The 20,530-nt window shown below is 46.7% G+C and overlaps 1 protein-coding gene across 4 annotated transcripts in view; it reads right to left on the bottom strand.

Moving 5' to 3' along the window:
• Nucleotides 1-6,593: 6,593 nt before the first annotated feature.
• Nucleotides 6,594-20,530, bottom strand: part of ZNF395 (zinc finger protein 395) — a 34,409-nt gene continuing 20,472 nt past the window's right edge. For 3 of the 4 annotated variants that reach the window (XM_083178827.1, XM_083178830.1, XM_083178829.1), the window contains exons 3-10: nt 18,588-18,832; nt 18,364-18,470; nt 17,499-17,734; nt 17,307-17,407; nt 14,999-15,257; nt 14,555-14,647; nt 14,112-14,203; nt 6,594-12,690 (exon numbers count right to left, since the gene is read on the bottom strand). In XM_083178827.1, coding sequence (XP_083034953.1) covers nt 12,579-12,690; nt 14,112-14,203; nt 14,555-14,647; nt 14,999-15,257; nt 17,307-17,407; nt 17,499-17,734; nt 18,364-18,470; nt 18,588-18,832 — 1,245 coding nt within the window. In that variant the 3' untranslated portion in view covers nt 6,594-12,578. The remainder of the gene's footprint in view (nt 12,691-14,111; nt 14,204-14,554; nt 14,648-14,998; nt 15,258-17,306; nt 17,408-17,498; nt 17,735-18,363; nt 18,471-18,587; nt 18,833-20,530) is intronic. The other variant, XM_083178828.1, reaches the window with a different exon arrangement.

The following is a 20,530-nucleotide window of genomic DNA, read 5'->3' as shown; positions in this document are numbered from 1 at the left end:
CGGCGATAGTACGCCGGAACTTCCCTGCTGCCGCTGTCCCCGCTGCCTGTCACATTCAGCAGTGATGTCGGCGGCAGGCTGGGGAATGTTCGTGTCGGCTCGGGAGGACTCGGGTGCCTGAGCGCTCCCGAGCCGCGCCGACCATACCCAAGCCTGCCGCTGCCGTCACTGTAAAATGAGTGACGGCTGGCTGGCGGGTCAGGGGAGCTCCGGTGCAACGATCGCTGGAGCAAAGGTGATGGGGGGGGACTGCAAGGTTGTGATGGGGGGTGGGCTCTAGAGGTGCTGCGCCAGTGGTGCACACCTGGACACCACTGGTGTGCACCTCTTGTATATTAGTGACATGCCCGGAAATTTTCGCGCAGCTGAGCCCGGAAAATTTCCGTGCATACCACTCAAGGGGTTAATAACCGCTTGGGGGGTCGCAGGAATACTAGAATAGGCAGCCTCCCACCCTGGGGGACTCACATACTCACCAATGCAATGTTACCAATGATATTGTTCAGTAACCTCATCCAGGAGTATAGAATTAGAATCAGCTTTATTGGCCGGGTATACTTGCGTACACAGGAATATGGTTTGGGTTGCTGTGCAACAGCCGTTTAGGTAACAGTTAAACAGTGACAGTACAGATATACATAACACATACAGGTATATGCTCAATGTGCCCAGGGGATTTTAGACGCCGGGAACACCTACCCGCCAAGCTTCACAGTGTAGGCAGCCAACAGCGGCACCACTGGTCATTGCAACAGCCAGGTAGGTAACAGTTAAGCAGGGACAGTACAGTTTTAGGTTGCTATGCAGTGTGCGACACAGAGGTACATATGGCTGAGTGGCACAGTTCCTAGGCAGCCATTTGTGGCGCCATCTTGATCATGCTGCTCAAAGGCAGCAGTAATAATAATAATAATGTTATTTATATAGCACTTCCATAGCTGGCAGGGTGTGCAACCAGTGATGGTACAGCATACAGGATTTGCAAACAGAGGGGGCGGAGGTACATGGTACAAATCATGGTAAAGAAACAGTAAACAAAAATGTAATACATAGCTTTCATCAGCTCAGAGGCTGGGAGAGATGGTAATTGGTGAAAAATAAAAATAAAATGATGCAATGTGCGGGTGTAAATCCCAATCCAGTCCAAACTCCAATCAAACTCATGCTTCACATGACATGCTTAAAATACAGGCTTAGACGGCAGGCAAGCCTTTGAGCAGGCTTCCAAATATTTCCAATTTTAAAGGAAAGTTTGGGTCAGCTGGTACAGGGGGAGGGGCTGGTGTTTGAACAAATTGCTCAACAAGCTAATGAATGGTGGGGGAAGTTGCAGGCTCCCAGTAACAAAACAATTAACAATGCAGACTGTTCTTTAAATGAAAAGCATCAGATGTTCAAAATGGGATTCATGTACCTTGTAGCCAGCATCGCAGTCTTACTCTGACAGGTTGCTCAGCTCCCTGCTCCACAGGATAGCGGATCCGACTGCCGACTGGCATTGCGTGACGTCATTATGTCATGTTGCCAGTATGCCGGAGTTACTCGGTCCCCCTGATAGATCAAATTTTGCCCTGAGAGTTCCAGATCCTCCATTCTCAGACTTTTCTGAGATCACAGCTGTCATCACTGAAATAGTCAGGATTTTACTTCATGTACAGATAACAAAGGGGGTCGTTAACAAACCGCGGGAGCATGCATCGTTAATGATACAGTGCAAACACACTAAACGATATGCACAAAAACATTGTTATCCTGCATTTAGTTTGCAAAAATCATCTGTTGCGTAGACTCAGCACCCAGAATGCATTACTTACCAAAGGGCTCCCTCTGGTGGCATCTATTGTAAAGGTGCACTTCTAATAACTAAAGGCAGCGTAGTGCAATGACATCAGTGGTGAAACGTTTGCAGTGATACTAAAATGAGTTAATATAAGAGATGTCTTCTGCTTCAGGCTTATCTGTGTACTACTACCCCTATCAATAGAGACTCTTGGGCGTACATTTTAGGTCATTTGCAATATTTGCAATCAGATATACAGTGTTAAGCTGGCCATACATCTACAGATCGATTGTCAGATTGGGCTGGTTGGAACCAAAACCTGGTAATATCTGAGTGACAGTTTTTGGCAGTTTTCCAGCATTTCAAAGCAAATGGTCAACTGTCATCTGCTCTCATCCATTACCAGGATTTTGTTCCAACCAGCCCAATCTGTAGATGTATGTCTGGCTGTAGGCGGGGCGGGAGGGCACCACCAACAGGTGAGGTGTGTTCAAACTGAATTCTAAATTGCAGCGTAAAAAAATAAATAAAAGCAGTCAGTATTTTCACTGCACAAACAATATAACCCACCCAAATCTAACGCTCTCTGCACATGTTACATCTGCCTCACCTGCAGTGCAGCATGGTTATACCCCTTTGTATACTATTTTGCTTAGCGAACAACTCAGAATCAGCCCGTGTGTCTTAATAAAGCGCTTTGGACATTTATTTGAAATCCCCAATGTCTGCCGGATGTTGATCGTAAAAACAGGCCCAAGAAGAGAATTACTGCATTTAATGATGCTTCAAGTAGTTTATTGGAAAGAAATAGGTACTTGTGTATTATCTGGGCGCCCGATGTTGAAATTGTATGCCACTACCTAAAGCATGCAATGCGATTTGACGCGATTTCCCTTGAAAACAAAATCGCATCGCATTGTATGCTATTGTGTGGTATACAATGCGACGCGATTTTGGCTAAATGACCCCCATTTTTATATGTACAGGCACCCAGATGCCTGTTTCATATGTGAAATGGACCCCCGGACCCCAATTTTAATTGTATACCCACCCTGATTGCTAAATGCCCCCCATTGTTAATGCCACCCCTCTATCAACGCCAACCCGAAGCATGGCGAGCACAGCAAGCCCGCGAGAGGCGGCGGTACGCGTCCTCCGACCCTTTCATACCCCCACTATCCACGTCGGCGTGGAGTTGATTTTATATAGTGTGGCGATTGCAGCAAGCCACCGAGCCCGAAGCGCGGCGAGCGCAGCGTGCCCTGCGAAGGGACGCGTATTACTTCACATGTAATTCGCGTGCGCTTGCCACACTATATAAAATCAACTCCACGCCGACGTGGATAGTGGGGGTATGAAAAGGTCGGAGGACGCATACCACTGCACTCGCCACGCTTCGGGTTGGCGTTGATAGTTGGGTGGCGTTAACAATGGGGGGCATTTAGCCATCAGGGTGGGTATACAATTCAAAATGGGGTCTGGGGGGCCATTTCACATATGAAACAGGCATCTGGGTGCCTTTATATATAAAAATCGCGTCAAATTGCGTTGCATTGCATGCAATATGAATGTATGCGATGCGATGCGATACAACACGATTTTAAGGTGCGATGAAGAAAATCGGGCGCCCAGATACCAAGAAATATAAATAGAAAAAGTAATGCACTATAAGAAAATCAGTAGTGATATCAAATGAGTGCAACACAAAATTGCATACACTTTTCATGGGACATCCATCCGCTTCCTCAGACTGGGGGATTGACAATGACCAGAATTGTCTTTATCTTGACCCCTGGACCTCTGGGTTAATGACCCGGAGTCCGTCTGCACATGTGCAGTGACGCTGTGGGGGGCCGGCTGCTGGGAGGGATCTAATCAAGTCCTTCTGACATCACAATGCAGAAAGATGCCCTCAGAAACCTGGCGGATAAGGCTTAGTACATACGGGAAATGCAGGAAAACCCTGAGAACCGCTGTTATACCGTATTTTCCTGCTGTTTTCCCGTGTAGCCTAATATTTTATATACTATTGACACAGTTGTGAGGTGCCGATGTAGCAAGCTTTGGAGAGATAAAGTACCAGCCAAAATGCTTCTGACTGACATGTTATAGGTTATGCTTGAGCTGACTGACTGCTACTTTATCTCTCTCCACAACTTAGCACATCTTCCTGTGACAGTATTTTACAGAACTGTCCTTAAAAAAACCTTGTTGTAGAAAATATATCGCCATGGTAACCACCCATCGGTGATCTGAGACTTCCAGCAGATCTCTCCAATATGACATCATGCTGTCACACAGTGACTCGTGGATGACATCACATGTACAGAAAGGAGCCTGAAATTACAGAAGCTACAATGTATGTGAGAAGCGGATCCGGAGGATCATTCGACAGTGTCTACGTCAACACGCACACGGCTTACATTGACAAAGCGTTGACACGCACTAGCCACCTTTTGCTTGTGTTGACATGTGCGTGTTAACCCTTATCGACCCAGACACTGTCCCGTTAGCCAAACCTGGCAGGAGAGGAGCTGCGGTCATAAAGGGTAGTGATAAAGTGAAGAGAGATAAAGTACTAACCAATCAGATTTTACCATGGCAGCTAGATGTCGTAGAGTAGTTGGCACTTTGGGCCTTATTCAGAGGTTTGATAGGATGAGTGTACTAAAAGCCTAGCGACCCAGTCAGATTAGATTAGCGCAAAGAGCCGTCATCCAATGTCTCTGCGCAGAAGGCGGGCATGCTTCAGAAACGTATCGCGGGATGAAGGCAGCACACGGAGAGCAGTGACTCGCACGGTGCACAAGAAGGGACAGTGCTGCTCCATGACAACATTAGGCTACATGTGGCCAATAAGACCCTTAACCTGCTGGCACAATTTCCATGGGAGGTCCTGAAGCAGTCTCCATAAACTCCCATTATCTCCCCATGTGACTCCCAGATCTTCAGCCCCTTTAAAAAAAAAAAAACCCTGAAAGGTCAGCGGTTCACCTGTGACAAGGACGTGCAGGACACTGTGGAAAACTGGATCCATCAGCAATCCGGGAGTTTGTACACTCAAGCCTCCACTCCCTTCCCACGCGCTGGGATCAGCGCATCAATGGCAATTATATGTAGTTGTAATGTTACACATGAACTGTAAATAAAATATTCTTTACATACAACCGTAGTCTCGTTTTCATTTGGGCACACCTTATACTTAAATCCTGTACCGCTGGGGTACAATGAAGACTGCGTTCGGGAACCTCTGCCCTATACAAAAGGTTGTTCAGCTATGAATGCCATCACTGTGGGCAGGATCGCACTAGGCCATCTCCTGGTCACATAGAAGGCCACTCATATTAGGAGAACCCAATGCATTTCTACCTAACTTGGGTCGACCCAATCCTTTTCTGCACAGTGGAGATGCTTTGCAAGCTTGGCTGCAGCCTGATGAAGCCTCTCCGAGGCAAGGTGCATAGAGTTAGCAAACTTCTTCGTAGTTAAAATATCCGCCGCCATCCAGGCTGGATCTCCATAGTGCCACCAAAGGACGCTGCGAGTGTAAGCCTTCATGGGCCAGCTTTGACGCAAAGGAAGCAAAAAAGTCATTTGTGAAGTTACCAGAATGTTACATCCACCACCGGTGATCTGGAACCACCAATAGAAAGTAATTGAAAATGGTGCCCATTCAAAGTACGATAGGCACCAAACTTTTTGAATTAGGAGCACACACCTCATCGCACCTGGCAATAGTACCGTGTACGGGCACCTTTAGACCCTTCTTAACAAACCTAATTTAGAAAACCACTGTATGACTATCTGCAGACCACTCTTTTCTAGGAGGCTATTGAGAAAGTGGTTGAAGGTCAACGGGAAACCCGGCTGACTCGTGATACTCAAGATATTTAGGATTCATTCCAGCCAGGATTCAGAAGACAGAGCATGGACTCTGACGCCAAGAGCTTTTTGGTCTTCTAAAAACCATGGAGCATGGGATTCCAAGCACCCGAAAAGTTTCTGTGGACTCGATGACACATTCCTTAGCTTGGTCAAATAATTTCTCACCGGCAGGTTCCTGTAGAGTATTTGTATTTCCACCATCCTCGGTGCCACTATCCAGGGTTGGTAGCCTTGAGAGGGGTTGTCCTGGAAGTACCTGTACCCCCTCCCTTAATCCAACCCTGGCCTACCCCCCCACCACAGCATGCTTCCAACTCTGCATTTTCAACTTTACATCTTTGACCGTCTCGGCGACCCCTCAATCTGTTCCCTATCCCCCTCCCCTACATGCAGCCCTACACTAGCAAGCAATCCTCAGTGTGATCTGCTGCATAAGAGGGTTCAAGCCAAAGGCGTAACTACCATAGGTGCAACTGCTATGGGGCCCAGAGATGAAGGGGGCCCATCTTTACAGTCTAAGGCAGGCATGTCCAACATTGGCCCTCCAGATGTTTTGAAACTACACATCCCAGCATGCTTTGCAATAGTTTTAGCATTCTCTAATAACAAAACTGTGGCAAAGCATGCTGGGATGTGTAGTTTAACAACATCTGGAGGGCCAACGTTGGACATGCCTGGTCTAAGGTATATGTGCTATATTCATTTATTACCAAAAGTTGCTAAATAGGGGGCCCATACAAACTTTTGCTATGGGGCCTACAAATGTCTAGTTACGCCTCTGGTTCAAGCCATCAGCAATAAAAAAAAGAAGAAGATTTTGGTTCCCCATCTCAGCCTCAACTAAAATTATGACAGTACCAATAATTTTGTGCATAGCCCCATAGAAACCATCGCCCCCATGCAAAAAAAAGACACTAGACACACTGTGTATTATTTATAAAATATATTTCATATCGCCGCTGTATAAACATACAAGTTCACATTTATTTATTTGTATTACAATAGAAATAATACTTGGAAGACAGCTGAAAACCAATGAGAAGCTCTGGCAGAAATCAGAACTGAGCGGACATGCACATATACCATGGTGTTATTTTACAAACGAGCAATTTCCATCTCCCGTATTCTTGTGGGGAGAAACAAAAGAGTTTAGTTTAAAAACTGCATAACAAATTTTTATTTTTTGCGGTGAACGTGGTTAGTGTTTATATGCGATCGCGTTCATTTACAAATGACACAAAACCAAAAAAAAATGCAATGGCTGCAAGGGAGGATTATTATGTTCATCAACCAAAGTACCGCCACAGGATCGGCCGATTCCGTGAACCGCCGTCCAGAGAAAGCAGCTTTGTGACGGAATACCAGGCCAAGTATAAAAACACTTTCCCCTCTGTATGAGCAGGCAGATGTTAGTACACAGGGTGTCATATTAGCAACGACTCGTTGTCAAGTTCTCCAAAGCTTCCCATTTGCATTACAACAATATACCAGAGGGTACAAATGATACAGGGCTAGATGTTGGAACAATTGTACTTGTAATAGCATGGAGCAAAGACGAAATTGTGTTTTACGTACAGCTCTGGTAAAGCAGTGGTGTATGGGTCACTGGGTTGACCAAACTAAGATCGACATACATTGGCTCGACAGGCCTTAGGTGGCCTCAGACAAAAGGTCGACATGCCTAAGATGCACAGGGTCAAAGTGTTGACACAAGCATTCGTTCAACAGTCAAAATGTCGACATGGGGTTTTCACTTTTTTTTGTCCCCAATCTCAACAATGTCAACATGAATGCCGGATCTTTGCAACTCGCCCCCTCGAATGGTTTGCTGCATTTTCCATGCACTATTATATTCTCCCTCCACGCCCTAGTGGATGGTAGGGCATGAAATACCGCCTGTCGGCACACAAAAAATAAAAAAAAAGGGAAAAATCCATGTTGACCTCTGACTGTCAACCTTCCCAATGTCGACCTTTTGTCTGTGTCCACCTAAGGCCATTCGACCAATGTATGTCGATCTTAATAGCGTCACCCTAACGACTGTATATCAAGCAGTTTTAAAACATTGAGGGGTCACGGTGAACCACCCCCCCTCCCAAATTATTTTCGAAACTAGTCACTTGTGTAGTTAGACATCTTAGATCGGACTCGCAAACAGTGGCCAAGATTTGGAAGTATGCTAAAAATAGTTGAGCCACGAACTAAAAAAATAAAATCTATTTACAAATATCGACAACCACCAACATTCGTGTAAATCCTCACATTATTCCCACGCAGACACATTATTATAATTCCTTTGAGCAAAATGTATTTCTGTGCAAATTCTCCTTTGTAGCCAAACTACTTCAACATGTAAGCTTTGCTGGTGTGAGCAGGGGGGGGGATATAAAAATAATTTAGGTCTTTGATCAACCAGGTTAAAACGGATTTTAATTGCAGCAGCTTTAGTTTCCTGTGACTATAGACAGCTGTGTAACTATCCTTATTGTACTGCAAAGGCGACTTTTACATCCTGGACTGTTCTGAACATTTTTTGCCTTCGGGCTGGTGGAAGCTGTACTGGCCACCACAGATCAGGGTCCCCGCGGTACAGGTTCTGATGTATTCATACGGAAACTAGCCACCAGCAGGTAGAACGCATTAGGTGCGGAGCGGCGTTCGCCTTTAATTATATAAGATTAGGAATATTGTTCCTCAGGAAATAAAACTCTTGGTAAGAAACGTTAGCTGCCAAAAGACAGGATAGCGCCAGAGACGGTATCATGAGATTGCATGATAATCGGGCACGCTATTTCAACACAATTATCGCCAGGGCGAGGACTTTGTGTCGGCACAGATGCTGACGTGTTTGGGGTTCAGATGGGAGGTATTCTATAGAATGCACGAGACAGGAAGCAGGGAAAGTCTGGTCAAACATTACTATAGCATAAAATTACCATCGGATCACGTATCACCCAAAGTGTAAAGGAACAGTTCTCCCATGAAAATACATTTATGACATTTCCTCATAAGGTTCCTCTGTTGTTTTGACTTACTTAAAATTACTTTATTATTACTCTTATTTTGGGATTACGGAAGTAGGAGATATGATCGGTTTTTTTGCTTATGCTGCAATTATGATTTTAGACTGAAATTTCATTTAACTAAATTTTTAAAACATAATTTTGATAAAATCCCTCTCTGAACAATTCTGAAAAACAAAAAACTAAATAACATTTGGTTTCTTATGAAGAGATGTTTGACATCACAATCTTTCCGTGTAAATGTGTCTGGAAGGATCTTTCCTGTATAAAACATACTCTGTGCTGCTGGGGACCCTGCTCCTCCCATTATATAACTCTCAGTCTGTGGCTTCCTGTTGCCTCCATTCCCCTCCTCACATCCCGTCACTGCCCCATTTCACATGCAGCCCTGACCTCACTGACACGTCTCTCATCTCCTGATATACTCTGTACTGCAGGGGACCCTGCTCCTCCCACTGTACAACTCACAGTCTGTGGCTTCCTGCTGCTTCCCAATCACATCATGTGATTTGTCAATATTAATAATCAAATGATGCCACATTGCCCCAAGTCTAACATTAAACTAAAATATGCAACATAAATGTACAATTGAATAAAGGTCATAAACTTTGTGCAGCTGCCATATTACAACGATTTAAGATCTTCCTAAAGTCATCTGCCATAATGGATAACTAATGTACTGGAGTAAACTTATCTGCTCTGCAAAAAAAACACCTAATCAGACACCTACACTCCAGTGCCCCATTTACAATCGGACTGCGTACTTCTGGAAAAAGCTACAATCACTTATAAAAAAAAAAAAAAAAAAAAAAAAAAAAATCATTTATCATTTATAAAACAAAATGGCGCAGACAGAAACAAAATGATCAATGCTACAAAATGCACCATAGCGCTGTCCAGACCGGGATGCGACCAATGACCACCAAGCTCTGGCCAGAACAAAATGTCACTTTCTCACAAGGAGGAGGAAGGATAAAATCATTCATCAAAACCCCCCACAAATATAGTTCATTATATGAAACCTCTACGGAAGCCTAGATGCTTTGCACCCAGAACAATACAAAGTTGCTGGTTTTAGGTCTGTTGCGCAGAAGAACTTAATCATTTCATAATTCTGCAATTCGTACTAACAATACTTTTGTGATGTCCCAGCCATTTTTGTGATGTCCCCCAATTATCAACGAGTGATAAAACTCACTGTGCATAATAACACTTTGTGCGCGTTAATAAGCCAATACACGCTCCTGTCATGTTTGAAAAAAGACAGTTCGGAGCTGATTGGCTAAAGCACCATTGATCAGTTTTATCGCTGCTCATTGATAAATGGGCTCCTCGATGTATAGTTTGCCACCAAGATATGAGAAAAAGGATCTAGTAATCCTTTAATAGATGGTTCGCAAAACAGCCGTTACATCACAAACGCGTTTACGGATCGCGCACTTAAAAATAAATAAAAAATATATAGAATTGGAACTTTTTGATTAGCACCAAGTCACATCACAAAATGGGCTCTGAAGTATTCCAAAAGATTATAAAAAATAAAAATCGCACCACAAAATCCAGGAAGTCAGCTGAATCCAGTCTTGGGACTGGAATTCAACTCTCTGATCTTGGAAGATTTAAAACAAATAAAATAATAATAAAAAAAAAAAAATCAAAACCTTTTCCCCCGTAGAAGTATGAAAATCTAAAAAAAAATTCTCAAAATTCTCAAAATGGTCCCCAAATTTTTTTTTTTTATTAAAATGCTGCAGAGAAGTAATTTAGGAGAAGATGTGGACAGAAATCCCCACTCACACTGCATATATAATCTGCTGGTGTGATATTTTGAACTCATTTATCAGCATTCTACCTCAGCGGATCAGAAGACCAGGCCAGTCCTACAGTTCCATGCATGGTGCTGCAGGAGACCGGCTTACAGACACTGCAGCTTCAGAGAATCGTTTTGGAGCGGAGCAGTTTGGGATCGGTTTAGTCAAAGGAAAAAAAAAAAGACGTTATACATGAAAAAACTCCTGGGTTGTTCCCTCTCCACGTCCTATGTTGAGGCCTCCTATATAGATTAGGGACTGTATACCCCTGGACTGAGTGGTTTGTGGAGTCACAATGAATATCCCGAATGCATGAAAACAACAGAACGGTATATAGCTTAGTCAGACTATGTCCATGTCAGCAGCATATTAAAAGGACCGATAACTGAATTGCTACATGAAAAAAAAAAACAGTACTTTTTCCAGTATAAGCCAGAAACTGCGCCAAGTAGACGGCGCCGCTGCATAAATGTAAAGATATAACTGGTAATTATATGGATGTTCCAGAAAACAGCTATATGTGATGCTAGTCCTGGAACGCGCCAAAGCAAGGTTATGAGAAGCACAATCCTAATATGTACAGATACATTCACATTAACTCATTCAGAAGGAGGACACAGCAGTATCCGCTTGTAAATCACATCTTTCCGTAAAAGGTGCATTGTTGCGGTGAGGACCATTCACACTCGTACAGCGGCTACGCGGGAGGAAGCGCGACTCCATTACCGGTCACTTATGGCGGCACAACGCGCCTTTCCATGATTTATGCAGAGGGATCAAAAATCCCTCCAGCAACGCTCTTTCACAAAGCATACGGCTGCATTCGCCCTACAGGTGCCAAAGGTGCCCCTTACGATTCCAAAACTGGGTAAGTGCGCGCAAATCACCCTGGAAGTCTCGAGAAGGCGATAACTACAAGGACTCTCTCCTGCGACATAATTCTACTGAATTGGGCACTAAGGGCCTGGTTCTGGTTTGTATGTCAAGCCAAAAATTAGCATGTCACTTTGTATCTGTAACAAACCATGTTGCAAATACATTGATATTCTTCTGTGCATGGTAAATACTGGCTGCTTTTCCATGTAGCCCGCAGATGTTAGACCGCTTTATTCTTACAATGCAATTCAGATTTTTGGTCCAAATCTAACTCTGAACCGGTTACATCTGCCCCACCTGCAGTGCAGCATGGTTTTGCCCAGTTGCTTTTTTTTTTTTTACAAACACAAATCAGGCCTTCAGCGCACAATTACGTAATCCAATTCTCAATAACACTGATGCAAATTTCCAGCGTCCGTGCTAGACGCAGCGGAGGGTTCCGTTTCTTTCTATAGATTAGAACGGATTTAGAAAAGTGAAAGATGATATCAGTAATATTAATGTACCTCGTTCCCTCTGCAGTAAATACAGAGAAGCACTTAACGAGATAGAACACATTTAGTCTCCCATTCTAAATTAGAATTCTGTCCCGTTGGTTGTTCGCTGACCAATCACAACGCCAGAAACAGCAACTGGTTTGTGACTAAGTAGCAGTTTGTTCGCCCCCTGACCTCATACAGGAAATAGCAGGTAAGTGACTGCAATTTGACACCCTGACAAACCCGCTAGCCCTCCGCCCAGCTTTACCCCTCACACACTTTGCCGCATTAAAAAACAACCCCCCGCCCCCCCCACAAGGTGATAAAAGTAGAAGCACAAACACTGTAGCGTATCGAGGACAATTACAGGTGATTTAGGTGAAGCAGATGCTATATTACACGAGGACGGGTCAGATCGGATCTTCTTAAAACATCAGGAAACTGTAGCGACGAGGGTTTTTTATAAAGAGGGTCGAACACTTTGGTCCCTGCACAATCCATTTAGCAAAGATTAAAAAAAAAAAAAACTATTTTAAAAGAAGGGAGCTTAAAAAATCTGGCAAACATACAACATTGTACAGGTGCTGGAATATACACGTCATACAGTCTGTTGTCACCACCGCGTTTTTCGGAGAGGCCGCAAATCGTGCCCTTTGGGCGAGGAGGCCGCTACTGTCCACCGTCTCTCCCCGCGCGCGCTTGTGCAAGCTCGGCGTCTCTGCGCTTAATCCAAGAACCTCTGACATGCTTTTTTCCACCGGCAGGCGGTGCACCACTGGTCCCGGTGCTCAATGCCATAGACCTTGCGGCACTTCTTAGCCTCACCGCGAACTTTCCTACAGGGCAAAACAAAGGACAAAAAATAAAAAACGGGGTCATCGAGAAGCTACAACAAACGGGGAAAGTAAGTACAAGGGTGGTTCAATAAGTAACGTAGCAAGACCTCTCAGGGGGGTAAGGTTCTGTACCGTGGGCCTGATTCAGTCCTGGTCCTAGGAAGAACAGGTGAGCGCCCTCCGACACCTCGGCAAGTTGGCGATGAATGTCAGCCGCAGGTGCGCCCCTGATTACACTACACCCCTTAATGTCTGACCATGTTTCCGCGATCCCCGCCACCTTACATTAGGATATTAATGACTGATACAAGGCACAATCTAACGGCTACGAGTTGAACCAGCGTTCTACCGACTCTGGCATGGTAGGAGATCACAAAGAAATATAGAACATTACATGTGATTGGCTGAATAAGTAAGGCAACGAGACCTTTTTCATATATAGCAAAAACCAGATGCGGAGCAATCGAACCAATTCATTAGAACACTCAATACTGGACACTGCAAGCAGCAACGGTTGGTACCTATAGAGTTTGGTGGTACTTGTTTCCTAGCACGGCGCCCCCGATTTTGATCGAAGTGCATCTTATGCAATCGCATCGCATGCAATATAGCGGCATGCGATGCGATTTCTCATTGTACAAGCACCCTAATGGGTGCTTACAATGTTAAATGCACCCCCATTGTCAACGCCAACCCGAAGCGTGGCGAGTGCAGCGTCGGCGTAGAGTTGATATCCACGTCAGCGTGGAGTTGATTTTAGATAGTGTGGCGAGCGCAGGGAGCCCCGCGAGGGGACACTGATTACTTTACATGTATTCCGCGTCCGCTCGCCACGCTTCAGGCTCGTATTCCGCGACCGCTCGCCACGTTTCGGGCTCTATGGCTCGCCACACTATCTAAAATCAACTCCACGCCGACATGGATAGTGGGGTATGAAAAAGGTCAGAGGACACGTACTGCCGCCGCTCGCCACACTTCGGGTTGGCATTGATAGTGTGGGTGGCGTTGACAATGGGGGTGCATTTAACATTATAAGCACCCATCAGGGTGCTTGTACAATTAAAAATCGCATCGCATGCCATTTGCTGGCATGCGATGCAATATTTCATTGTACAAGCACTTCTGTTAATTTAACAGGAATATCGCATCGCATACCACTAAATACGGTACGCGATGGGCGCCGTGCAAGGAAACAAGTACCAGTTTGGTTTCTGGATGAACACACAGGTCATCATTGATAACCGACCACTCGAGAACAAGCGTGATCCGCTAATGAAACGACTCTGGCATCTACAGGATGACCTGGGCAGTCATGTCCCCAAATCTGAGGGCACCCCGCAGAAGTTTGCTAATCCATAACTGAACAGAGGGCGTTACCGCCGGGACCGTACAGATACACAGTAAACACACAAAGCACAAACCTGCTGCCATTGGATGCTCTGGGAGGAGAAGCCACAATCAGTTGGGACTGTTGCTGATGTTCGCTGAAGCTGAGGGACCGGCTTCTGATCTGCTGGTACCATGGGAGAAGAGGGACAAAGAAAATGGATCACTTATTGTCCCAGTGATGTCCCCCGTTTTCCTGGGCACGGGCAGCATTCTTGGTCATCGACATTTGGTTCTCTTCACAAAACTTTGGCATAGGGTCAAGTGTTCATTACAGCATTGTACTAGCAGCCCTGTAACACACTTCTGGTGCTCAGTACATTGGTTCCGAGGACAGTGACTTACAGTAACTACAGACAGCTACTCCTTACTCTACAGTGACCCTGCTGCGGTTCCCATCCATCACGCCTTCCACCAAACCCCGCTAGGCGGGCTTCCTGTCACCCAACCAATTCATATACGTGCCTGGCTTACTCACCGGAGAAAGAGTCGGGAGAGTCGGTGGAGCAGCCGCCCAGCTTATACTGGTAAAGATGTGGGGGGACACTGGGATCTGGATGGAAGGCAGTGCCTACAGGAAGTGAAGTACAAACACAACCGTTAATAATGCAAACAACTGTAATATGTACTACGTCCGTGAGTCTGTAGGTGAACCGATATGGATTGGTCAGTTATAGCATTAGAACGTTATCAGCAGCACAGAGGATTTCAGATTGCATTTACGAAGGAAATAACTGGGTGTATCACTATAGGACATCTCTAGTGTAAATGCCGGCAACAGCTGTAGTCTACAAAAGTCTGATAGAACACAAACAATTTGGGCTATAAAAAATAAATAAAAAAAAGCGACGATAACGATCACGGATCCGGATACGCACAGTAATGGTGATAACACCCCACCATAGAGTATGGGTCCAAGTACCTGGTAAGCATGGTCAGCCTGGATGTGCCAGAATGACCCTGGAGCAGATTGACTGAGTGCGCTGGTCAGTGGAGACTCAACAGTCGGCACCTCTAGGGCCTGGGGCTCTGACTTGGGGGTCAGAGGCTGGATGAGAAGTGGGGCGGTGGGCGTGCTGGGGCTTTTAGGGGCACTCTCCACTTCAGCTTCTGCCTTCATTTGAACTTCAGTGTAGTAGAAGTCCTCTTCTCTCTTACGTTGGTCAGAATCTGCGCCATCTCTGGTAGGGGGACAGAAGATTCCATTGAGAATACATTCACCCGATAAGCATTATGAAGCATGCGCCATCTGACCAGGAGCGTCGCCCTCTCTGACCAGGAGAAGGAAACCCCAAGTATCTATATATAATTAGTAGTCCAACGTTTCAGTACAATAAGAACTATGGAAGCCATATAGGGGCTGACACCCCCTTTCTTTGGTTGCTGCAAGGCAGAACAGCACATACAGGAGCCCCATCAGGAGCATTTGCACCTGACCCCCCTCTTTTTCTATCCACCCAAGTTCAAACCAAACAGGGTTGTCTGCACACTATTTAGGTAAGATGTTTTGTCTATCACTTTGTACATCCTGACGAAAAACAAAGTTTGAAACGTTGATATGAGCCAACTCCGTGTTACCGGCTTTCTTCAACCTAGGAGTGCCGCCCACCTATCTATAATATATTTTATCTATCTAGATCTCTCTCTCTATATGTATCTCTTATATGTTTAGCCAGATCTGTCACTCATCCCCTGTGTATATAACGTTCCCGCCCAGCGGGATACACAAACCCGCCCCCCCCACGGAAAAGTGTTCTATGTGTATAACGTTCTACACACCCCACCCCCTTAACATCACCTCCCCCCGCCCAGCCAGGGCTACAGTAGACACCCACCATCCACCATTACTCCACAGTCACCATCCACCATTACTCCCGCACCCCCCCTCTGCCAGCAACCCCCCGGAAACCCGCGACCCCCTCCCGCGATTAGCGGACACCCCCCCGCGTGATTCACGGCACCCCCCCCCCTCCTGCGATTTGCGGCCCCCCCTCCCGTGATTCTAGCCCCCCCCCCCCCGCGATTTGCTGCCCCCCGCGCCCCCTCCCGCGATTTGCAAGCTTCCACCCCCTCCCGCGATTCACGGCGCCCCCCCCCCCGCGCAATTTGCGTACCCGATCCCGCGATTCATGGACCCCCACGATTCATTTGTGGAGCCCCCTCCCATGATTCGTGGCCCCCCACGACCCCCCCTCCCGCGATTCATAACCCCTGCGCCCCCCATCCCTTCATTCACGGCACCCCCCGCGATTCACTGATCCCCACAACCCCCCTCCCGCAATTTAAGGCCCACCCCCCTAATCGCAGATCCCCGCACCCCTCCCCTCCCGCAATTTGCAGACCCCGCTGACCCCTTTCCGGCAATTCCCTCCCCCCCCCCAGCAATCCCCCCCCCCAGCAGACCCCCGCTCCTGCATTTCACATACCCCCGTGAGAATGGGGGATCCTGTACCGCCACAAGCAGGTGCCGCCCCAAGCTGGGAAATCCGGCCCTGGCAGGTTCCCCCACTGCCAGAAGTGTCCCCACGGTCCTCTGCACCAGCACCACAACTTTTATCAATGTCTTGCCCACATACCACTATTATACAGCCTCCTGATCTCATGCACCCTCACTCCCTCCCAGTGGGAGGAGACACTCACCCACAGCCGGGAGCTGCATACTGTCCCCCACCCTCCTCCAGTTCTAGGGATGCCCATCGACCATCAATGATTTCAAATAATCAATGGTTTATGGCCGATGTGAAATACTTTTGCCATTGATGTTGGAGGACCAGATGGTTTCCCTACATCAATGGCAAAGGAGAATCGATAAAGTTTCAATTTTCTATAAGGTGCCGGGACACGGAGCATAGCTTCCCACCCCCCCCCCTCCACACCTGGAAGTCCCGCCACCGAGTTCTGATTGACCCACGGCCTATTCAGTCAGATATAATGACCATGCACAGTGTCCCCCACCCTCCTCTTTAGTCCCCCTTATGCCCACACACCCCTATCACTACCCAGCCTCCCTACTATACTATTGCGCGCACACACACACACACACACACACACACACACACACCTCAACACCCCCCCCCCCCCCACAAATGTCACTGTACCCTCCACACTATCAATGTACATCTTACTCTGTAACCGCTTTTTAATTAAACAAAACAATACACCTTACGCCGGTGTGAAGAGCACCCACAGGGCACGATGAATCACCTAGTCATATATATATTTATTCTCACCCCAGATGTTGGGTCTTCACGTGGCGTTTAATGCCGACAATAGAGCGCAGGAGTTTCCCACAATTTGGCCACAGACACTTGTACATCACTTTCACAGAGTTCTAGAAGAGAGCGGGAGAGGGGGACACATTAATGACTCACACAGCTATACAATAAGCACAGACTATGGCGCTCTAGAATCTCCTGGGGTACCTTTCGTTTGCGTGGAGCTGGTTCGTCCAGAAGTAATGGATCGGGGTCCGTTTCGAATCCTTCGTCCACATGGGAAGCACTGAATACCTCGTTTGAATACTGGGGACTGGCTTCAGTGTGGGGAGGGGACGGGGTGGAGGCTCCGCACTCTGCGCTCCAGTGCCCGCTGGTTGTGCTGCTTCCGCTGTCCGACACATCCCCGCTTTCCTTCCAAAGGTCACAAGTCACCTGAGCAGCTGAAATGGCGCAACACCATAAACGTAATGAGTACATCGGTATATGCCGCGCATGCGTCCATCATGCAAGAATCCGCTCTAGAATATAAGCGCCTGTATTTGGCTATGCCCAAATATATTAAGGGGAAAGTCCCTTGCAAAAAGGAGATATTACTAAATAATCGCCTTGCCAGAACAATCTTCATCCGTTAGTGACTGAATCATTTTAAACAATTGTTTTTAATTAATAGAAAAGTTGGTATTGGATGTCTGGCACACCTGGGCGTAGATTTTTGGAAGAGATATCCCCCCCCCCCCTTAGAGATTGAACACAGTCCAACGCCTGCTCCTTGATCTACAGCAGAAAGTGCACGTTTGTGTCCTCAATGACTGACCTTGGGAACACCCCAAGCTAATTTAAAACCAAGAAGACCCCCTTTAGAAGACCACTTGGAGTCCTGGAACATAGCCGCGCAGGTTGGACGGGCTGGCTACAATCCCCTGGAGTCTGGAAGAAGACTGCAAAGCAAATATAAAAGCCTCCGTCAGCCTCGGGTACTGCAGCCAGCAACTAGGACCATAGCATTCAACATGAGCACCCAAGCAGGGGAGCAGCTCAGGGGGTCTCAGCCAGACCTGCAGGCTCTTACCTGGGATGGGCTCGCAACTGGGTGGTGACTGTACAATGGGGCTGCAGGACAGGCTGGTGAGAACCATCGCAGCCATCATCTCATCCATCTCCACAGCATCCGACCTCCTAAAGAAAGATGCACAGGTCAATGTATGATAAATCTATAGCATATGACTGCAGCGAGCGTATTCCAGGGGAGACTTGAGCTTCGGCTGGTGATGCCGCGTTGAGGAGACCACTCACCGCTTCGGAACGTCGATGCTACGAGACACCATTCTCTGGGCGGCGTTGGAAGATGCCCCGGGGCTGGTGGACAGGGTTTCCATGGGTAGGCTCATGCTTCTCTGTGTCTCCACGAGACGGACGTCCTCTATTTTGCGGCACAGGTGAAGGCCGAGCTCAAAGACGAACAGCTTCACCTCATCATCCACGTGGTTATGCTGTTCCACCAAACCGACACTCTCCTTGCCGTTGTGTGTGATGAAGACCTGCGGAAGAAGGGAACAGGCAGAGGTCAGGACGGTGTATGACCGCTGATGTCCCTGACTGCAGAGATTACATGATTTATTTGCAGCGCCAGCGATGGGTAACCGGTGGCCCTAAGAGACTGCCTGCTGCCCCCAGCCCTTCCTGCTGTATTGCCACATGTGCTTATCAATTCCAAATGCTGCTGCTAGGCTGATCTTCCTTGCAAGACGCTCATCGTCTGCTGATCCGCTCTGCCAGTCCCTCCATTGGTTGCCTGTATCTTACCGTATTCAATATAAAACACTTCTACTTGCATATAAAGCTATTAACCATACGGCACCAGCATATATCTCTCTACTTATCACAAAATATCTCCCATCTCGACCACTCCGCTCTGCACAAGATCTGCGTCTCTCTTCTGCACGGATCACCAGCTCCCATTCACTATTACAGGACTTTCATCGGGCGGCTCCCATCCTATGGAATGCCCTTCCACGCACAATTAGACTCTCCGCTAGCCTCCAAACTTTCAAGCGTTCCCTGAAAACTCACCTCTTCAGGCAAGCCTATCATATTTAAGTTCTACATGCATAACCCTCCGAGGCACTTATGTATTATATAGCTTCCCTTCTGGACTTGTAACTGCTATGCGATTACTGGGGCCTGTCCTTATGTTTCCCTCCTATGTCCCTATAGATTGTGAGCTTGCAGCAGGGCCCTCCTACCTCCAAGCCTGTCTGTTGTTACCCAGTTTGTCTTATCTCTGTCTACTATTGTAAAGCGCAACGGAATCTGCTGCGCTATATAAGACACTGTAACGGAATCTGCTGCTCTATATAAGAAACTGTAAATAAATAAATAAATAAATAATTACAGATAGATTCAATGTATCGTTTTTGTTTTGGGGTAATATTGGCGGGCTGGAAGGTCAACACAAGCATTAGGTTGATAATGGGAAGGTCGACATGAGTTTTATTTTTCAAGGTTTGTTTTTGTCCCGAATGCCAACACAGTCAACATGAACACCATCAAAATGTACCGTGGCCCCACCACATGGCTTGCTGCGCTCGACATGTTTCGGTCGTGGTGAATAACGTAGCGACGGCACACTATTATATTCTCCCACCATGCCCTAGTGCAGGGCTGGGCAACTCCGGCCCTCCAGATGTTAATAAACTACACATCCCAGGATGCTTTGCATTAGTTTTGCTATGTGGCCATGCTGAAACTGATGCAAGGCATGCTAGGATGTGTAGTTCATCAACATCTGGAGGGCCGGTGTTGCCCAGCCCTGCAATAGTGGATGGTAGGGAATGAAATACCGCCGTTCGGCGCAAACACACAAAAAAACACGCGAAAAACTCATATTGACCTTTGATTGTCAACATTTCCATTGTCAACCTATTGCTTGTGTCAACCTTCCAACCCTGTCGATCTTAGCCAGTTCAACCTAAACCCGGTCGACCTTCAGTTGTCGACCCAACACATGTCAACCTAAATAGGGCGAAACTAGTGAACATATCCCTCATTTTGAAGGTTTAAAGGCCACCCATGTGACAAACAGGATGCCCATGGTTTGAACATGTGACCACAGAAAGAATAAAAAAAAAACCTCTCGGGAGAGAGGGTACCTGGTGGGGTATGTGCGCACAAGGTGAGACCCCCAGTCCTCCCCACAACATTAAGTTCCCCATGAACAAAACATCGCTGTGCCTGCT

The sequence above is a fragment of the Crinia signifera genome, chromosome 3 (genome assembly GCF_055691185.1).
Source record: "Crinia signifera chromosome 3, ASM5569118v1, whole genome shotgun sequence".
Classification (NCBI taxonomy): domain Eukaryota; kingdom Metazoa; phylum Chordata; class Amphibia; order Anura; family Myobatrachidae; genus Crinia; species Crinia signifera.
The sequence above is the reverse complement of the archived record's forward strand: the minus strand, read 5'-3'. Positions and strand labels throughout refer to the sequence as shown.